Source organism: Oncorhynchus keta, unplaced genomic scaffold (genome assembly GCF_023373465.1).
Source record: "Oncorhynchus keta strain PuntledgeMale-10-30-2019 unplaced genomic scaffold, Oket_V2 Un_contig_7353_pilon_pilon, whole genome shotgun sequence".
Lineage (NCBI taxonomy): Eukaryota > Metazoa > Chordata > Actinopteri > Salmoniformes > Salmonidae > Oncorhynchus > Oncorhynchus keta.
This window is the reverse complement of record NW_026289404.1, coordinates 7501-15000: the sequence shown is the minus strand read 5'-3', so window position 1 is coordinate 15000 and position 7500 is coordinate 7501. Positions and strand designations below refer to the sequence as shown.

The 7500-nt window shown below is 52.1% G+C and overlaps 1 protein-coding gene across 1 annotated transcript in view; it reads left to right on the top strand.

Annotated features, from left to right (window-relative positions):
* LOC127926297 (CD82 antigen-like) overlaps positions 1–7500 on the top strand; it is a 15320-nt gene that overhangs the window by 1764 nt on the left and 6056 nt on the right. Inside the window, exon 2 of the mRNA XM_052511699.1 lies at positions 908–982. Within this exon, the coding sequence (XP_052367659.1) occupies positions 908–982 (75 nt within the window). The remainder of the gene's footprint in view (positions 1–907; positions 983–7500) is intronic.

Genomic DNA, 7500 nt, shown 5'->3' with positions numbered 1-7500 from the left:
GCAACACAAAGCACTGTGGCTGTTCCAGTTGGATATTGTAGCAACACAAAGCCCCGTGGCTGTTCCAGTTAGATATTGTAGCAACACAAAGCCCCGTGGCTGTTCCAGTTGGATATTGTAGCAACACAAAGCCCCGTGGCTGTTCCAGTTAGATATTGTAGCAACACAAAGCCCTGTGGCTGTTCCAGTTAGATATTGTAGCAACACAAAGCCCTGTGGCTGTTCCAGTTGGATATTGTAGCAACACAAAGCCCTGTGGCTGTTCCAGTTGGATATTATAGCAACACAAAGCCCCGTGGCTGTTCCAGTTGGATATTGTAGCAACACAAAGCCCCGTGGCTGTTCCAGTTGGATATTGTAGCAACACAAAGCCCCGTGGCTGTTCCAGTTAGATATTGTAGCAACACAAAGCCCCGTGGCTGTTCCAGTTAGATATTGTAGCAACACAAAGCCCCGTGGCTGTTCCAGTTGGATATTGTAGCAACACAAAGCCCCGTGGCTGTTCCAGTTGGATATTGTAGCAACACAAAGCCCTGTGGCTGTTCCAGTTGGATATTGTAGCAACACAAAGCCCCGTGACTGTTCCAGTTGGATATTATAGCAACATAAAGCCCCGTGGCTGTTCCAGTTGGATATTATAGCAACATAAAGCCGCGTGGCTGTTCCAGTTGGATATTGTAGCAGCGTCTAGGAGATGATGTGGAAGTTCACATTCTAGTCAATTATTTACATACATAGTTGAATACATAATGCATTTCTATTTGAAGGCAAGGTGGTGTTGCTGTCTGAACGATGCTGCAGGGGATGATGTCTGGCGATTGGGAGGATGTGTTTATGCATTGTTATGATGGACTGTTGCCACGGTGATGTCATCTCATATATCCCATGATCCTCTCTTCCTCCCCAGTACTTCACCTGCCTGCTGCTGATTCTGATTGGTCAGGTGGCAGCCGGTGTACTCATCTACTTCCAGAAGGACCTGGTGAGTGATGTCACTTCCTGTTTACACCGGTTGTTGGTCGAGTTCAGGAAAGGGAAATGTCAAAAGTATGTAATTTTGTAATTTAGCAGACACACTTATCCACTGTGACTTACAGGAGCAATTAGGGCTAAGTGCCTTGCTTAAGGGCACATGAGCAGATTTTTCAACTAGTCAGCTCGAGGATTCGAACCAGCAATATTTTGGTTACTGACCCAAAGCTCTTAACTGCTGCTGCTCTTAACCACTACACGGTGTGTACCTGAACATTCCAGAATGTTGAACCCGCCTGAACACAACCTGTTCTGTAGAAAATGACTCACCCTTCACCCTTGAGACAACACCTTGTTCTGAGACTGATTACACCTTATTACTTTCAGTCAGAACACACTACCAAAAGCTGTGTTAATGCTTTCTATAGGACCAGAATAACATTCTATAGGACCAGAATAACAATCTATAGGACCAGAATAACATTCTATAGGACCAGAATAACATTCTATAGGACCAGAATAACATTCTATAGGACCAGAATAACATTCTATAGGACCAGAATAACAATCTATAGGACCAGGATAACAATCTATAGGACCAGGATAACAATCTATAGGACCAGGATAACATTCTATAGGACCAGAACAACATTATATAGGACCAGAACAACATTATATAGGACCAGAACAACATTCTATAGGACCAGAATAACAACATTCTATAGGACTAGAACAACATTCTATAGGACCAGAATAACAATATATAGGACCAGAACAACATTCTATAGGACCAGAACAACATTCTATAGGACCAGAACAACATTCTATAGGACCAGAACAACAATCTACATTCTATAGGACCAGCACAACATTCTATAGGACCAGAATTACATTCTATAGGACCAGCACAACATTCTATAGGACCAGAATAACATTCTATAGGACCAGAATAACATTCTATAGGACCAGAATAACATTCTATAGGACCAGAATAACAATCTATAGGACCAGGATAACAATCTATAGGACCAGAATAACATTCTATAGGACCAGAACAACATTATATAGGACCAGAACAACATTATATAGGACCAGAACAACATTCTATAGGACCAGAACAACATTCTACTGGACCAGAACAACATTCTACTGGACCAGAACAACATTCTACTGGACCAGAACAACATTCTACTGGACCAGAACAACATTCTACTGGACCAGAACAACATTCTACTGGACCAGAACAACATTCTACTGGACCAGAACAACATTCTACTGGACCAGAACAACATTCTACTGGACCAGAACAACATTCCACTGGACCAGAACACATGTAGAATAATAGGGAAGACATCAAAATGAAATAACACATATGGAACTAGGCACTAGTGTCGTGGTGATTATTATTGTTTAAGGAGGCCTTGGCCCCAGAGGCCCCAGGAGGACCAGAGGAAAGCCTGGCCAGGTGTGTGTCTGTCAGTGAGAGGAAGTAAGCAGAGGGGTCAGAGAGAGAGGTGTGTGTCTGTCGGTGAGGAGAGGGGTCAGAGAGAGAGGTGTGTGTCGGTGAGGAGAGGGGTCAGAGAGAGAGGTGTGTGTCGGTGAGGAGAGGGGTCAGAGACAGAGGTGTGTGTCGGTGAGGAGAGGGGTCAGAGAGAGATAGGAGTCAGAGAGAGGGTGACTGCTGCTCGTAGGAACACACTCACAGCAGCTGGAGTGATGTGTGAACACAGATGTGGATAATTGGAGAAACACACACACACACACACACACACACACACACACACACCTTCTATAACTTTCTCGCTGGTTTGGAATGACCTAGCAGATTGTAGCAGAAGATATAAACTTGTAATGGAACAGAACCCATCCTGGCTGGATAGTTTGGCTTGGTTCAGCCACCTCAACCACACACACACACACACACACACACAGACTGTCTCTCCCAGTGGACCTGAAGGGAAACATCTGACTAGGAAACGCCGTAAAGCTGAAATCCACCTCTGACTCAAATATTGTTTTAGTCCCAAATGGCACCCTCTTCCCTCTATAGTGCACTACTTAGGGAGGAGGATGCCATTTGGGACAGCCATAGATCTTATCCCTGAAGTACTGCACTATATAGGGAAGAGGGTGCTGTTTGGGACAGCCATAGATATTATCCCTGAATTAGTGCACCACTTAGGGAAGAGGGTGCTGTTTGGGACAGCCATAGATATTATCCCTGAAGTAGTACACTATATAGGGAGGAGGGTGCTGTTTGGGACAGCCATAGATATTATCCCTGAAGTAGTGCACTATATAGGGAAGAGGGTGCTGTTTGGGACAGCCATAGATATTATCCCTGAAGTAGTGCACTACTTAGGGAAGAGGGTGCTGTTTGGGACAGCCATAGATATTATCCCTGAAGTAGTGCACTACTTAGGGAAGAGGGTGCTGTTTGGGACAGCCATAGATATTATCCCTGAAGTAGTGCACTACTTAGGGAAGAGGGTGCTGTTTGGGACAGCCATAGATATTATCCCTGAAGCTTCCTGCTTTTTGGATCTGAAATGGAACCAAGTCTGGATCTAACATTTAACATTCATTTTTTAAATTTGATTTCACCTTTATTTAACCAGGTAGACCAGATCACCTTTATTTAACCAGGTAGACCAGATCACCTTTATTTAACCAGGTAGACCAGATCACCTTTATTAAACCGGGTAGACCAGATCACCTTTATTTAACTGGGTAGACCAGATCACCTTTATTTAACCGGGTAGACCAGGTCACCTTTATTTAACCAGGTAGACCAGATCACCTTTATTTAACCAGGTAGACCAGATCACCTTTATTTAACCAGGTAGACCAGATCACCTTTATTTAACCGGGTAGACCAGATCACCTTTATTTAACCAGGTAGACCAGGTCACCTTTATTTAACCGGGTAGACCAGGTCACCTTTATTTAACCGGGTAGACCAGGTCACCTTTATTTAACCGGGTAGACCAGGTCACCTTTATTTAACCGGGTAGACCAGGTCACCTTTATTTAACCGGGTAGACCAGGTCACCTTTATTGAACCGGGTAGACCAGGTCACCTTTATTGAACCGGGTAGACCAGGTCACCTTTATTGAACCGGGTAGACCAGGTCACCTTTATTGAACCGGGTAGACCAGGTCACCTTTATTTAACCGGGTAGACCAGGTCACCTTTATTTAACCGGGTAGACCAGGTCACCTTTATTTAACCGGGTAGACCAGGTCACCTTTATTTAACCGGGTAGACCAGGTCACCTTTATTTAACCGGGTAGACCAGGTCACCTTTATTGAACCGGGTAGACCAGGTCACCTTTATTGAACCAGGTCACCTTTATTGAACCGGGTAGACCAGGTCACCTTTATTGAACCGGGTAGACCAGGTCACCTTTATTGAACCGGGTAGACCAGGTCACCTTTATTGAACCGGGTAGACCAGGTCACCTTTATTGAACCGGGTAGACCAGGTCACCTTTATTGAACCAGGTAGGCCAGTTGAGAACAAGTTCTCATTTACAACTGATACCTGGCCAAGATAAAGCAAAGCAGTGTGACACAAACAACAACAACACAGAGTTACACATGGAATAAACAAACGTACAGTCAATAACACAATAGAAAAGTCTATATACAGTGTGTGTAAATGAAGTAAGATTATGGAGGTAAGGCAATACAATAGGCCACAGTGGTAAAGTAATTACAATTTAGCAATTAAACACTGGAGTGATAGATGAGCAGATGATGAATGTGCAGGTAGAGATACTGGGGTGCAAAGGAGCAAGATAAATATATATAATAACAGTATGGGGATGAGGTAGTTGGGTGGGCTGTTTACAGATGGGCTATTTACAGATGCGCTGTGTACAGGTACAGTGATCTGTGAGCTGCTCTGACAGCCGATGCTTAAAGTTAGTGAGGGAGATGTGCGTCTCCAGCTTCAGGGATTTAGGTTGGTAGGAAGGGAGATATGATCCTCCCCTACCACCACAGGCCTGCTGAGGCCTCTCCCCTACCACCACGCTGAGGCCTCTCCCACCACGCTGACCACCACGCTGAGGCCTCTCCCCACGCTACCACCACGCTGAGGCCTCTCCCTACCACCACGCTGAGGCCTCTCCCTACCACCACGCTGAGGCCTCTCCCCTACCACCACGCTGAGGCCTCTCCCCCTACCACCACGCTGAGGCCTCTCCCCTACCACCACGCTGAGGCCTCTCCCCTACCACCACGCTGAGGCCTCTCCCCTACCACCACGCTGAGGCCTCTCCCCTACCACCACGCTGAGGCCTCCCTCCCCACGCTGACGCTGAGGCCTCTCCCTCCACCACGCTGAGGCCACCACCACGCTGAGGCCTCTCCACCACGCTGAGGCCTCTCCCTACCACCACGCTGAGGCCTCTCCCTACCACCACGCTGAGGCCTCTCCCTACCACCACGCTGAGGCCTCTCCCTACCACCACGCTGAGGCCTCTCCCTACCACCACGCTGAGGCCTCTCCCTACCACCACGCTGAGGCCTCTCCCTACCACCACGCTGAGGCCTCTCCCTACCACCACGCTGAGGCCTCTCCCTACCACCACGCTGAGGCCTCTCCCTACCACCACGCTGAGGCCTCTCCCCCACCACGCTGACCACCACGCTGAGGCCTCTCCCTACCACCACGCTGAGGCCTCTCCCCTACCACCACGCTGAGGCCTCTCCCTACCACCACGCTGAGGCCTCCCCTACCACCACGCTGAGGCCTCTCCCCTACCACCACGCTGAGGCCTCTCCCCTACCACCACGCTGAGGCCTCTCCCCTACCACCACGCTGAGGCCTCCCCTACCACCACGCTGAGGCCTCTCCCCTACCACCACGCTGACCACCACGCTGAGGCCTCTCCCTACCACCACGCTGAGGCCTCTCCCCCACGCTGACCACCACGCTGAGGCCTCTCCCTACCACCACGCTGAGGCCTCTCCCCACGCTGAGGCCTACCACCACGCTGAGGCCTCTCCCCTACCACCACGCTGAGGCCTCTCCCTACCACCACGCTGAGGCCTCTCCCCTACCACCACGCTGAGGCCTCTCCCCTACCACCACGCTGAGGCCTCTCCCCACGCTGACCACCACGCTGAGGCCTCTCCCTACCACCACGCTGAGGCCTCTCCCCTACCACCACGCTGAGGCCTCCCCTACTCCCTACCACCACGCTGAGGCCTCTCCCCTACCACCACGCTGAGGCCTCTCCCCTACCACGCTGAGGCCTCTCCCTACCACCACGCTGAGGCCTCTCCCCTACCACCACGCTGAGGCCTCTCCCCTACCACCACGCTGAGGCCTCTCCCTACCACCACGCTGAGGCACCACGCTGAGGCCTCTCCCCTACCACCACGCTGAGGCCTCTCCCTACCACCACGCTGAGGCCTCTCCCCACGCTGAGGCCACCACGCTGAGGCCTCTCCCCTACCACCACGCTGAGGCCTCTCCCCTACCACCACGCTGAGGCCTCTCCCTACCACCACGCTGAGGCCTCTCCCTACCACCACGCTGAGGCCTCTCCCTACCACCACGCTGAGGCCTCTCCCTACCACCACGCTGAGGCCTCTCCCTACCACCACGCTGAGGCCTCTCCCTACCACCACGCTGAGGCCTCTCCCTACCACCACGCTGAGGCCTCTCCCTACCACCACGCTGAGGCCTCTCCCTACCACCACGCTGAGGCCTCTCCCTACCACCACGCTGAGGCCTCTCCCTACCACCACGCTGAGGCCTCTCCCTACCACCACGCTGAGGCCTCTCCCTACCACCACGCTGAGGCCTCTCCCTACCACCACGCTGAGGCCTCTCCCTACCACCACGCTGAGGCCTCTCCCTACCACCACGCTGAGGCCTCTCCCCACCACCACCACGCTGAGGCCTCTCCCCTACCACCACGCTGAGGCCTCTCCCCTACCACCACGCTGACCACCACGCTGAGGCCTCTCCCCTACCACCACGCTGAGGCCTCTCCCTACCACCACGCTGAGGCCTCTCCCCTACCACCACGCTGAGGCCTCTCCCCACGCTGACCACCACGCTGAGGCCTCTCCCCTACCACCACGCTGAGGCCTCTCCCCACCACGCTGACCTCTCCCCTACCACCACGCTGAGGCCTCTCCCCTACCACCACGCTGAGGCCTACCACCACGCTGAGGCCTCTCCCCTACCACCACGCTGAGGCCTCTCCCTACCACCACGCTGAGGCCTCTCCCCTACCACCACGCTGAGGCCTCTCCCTACCACCACGCTGAGGCCTCTCCCCCACGCTACCACCACGCTGAGGCCTCTCCCCTACCACCACGCTGAGGCCTCTCCCCCACCTGACCACGCTGAGGCCTCTCCCCTACCACCACGCTGAGGCCTCTCCCCTACCACCACGCTGAGGCCTCTCCCTACCACCACGCTGAGGCCTCTCCCCTACCACCACGCTGAGGCCTCTCCCCTACCACCACGCTGAGGCCTCTCCCCTACCACCACGCTGAGGCCT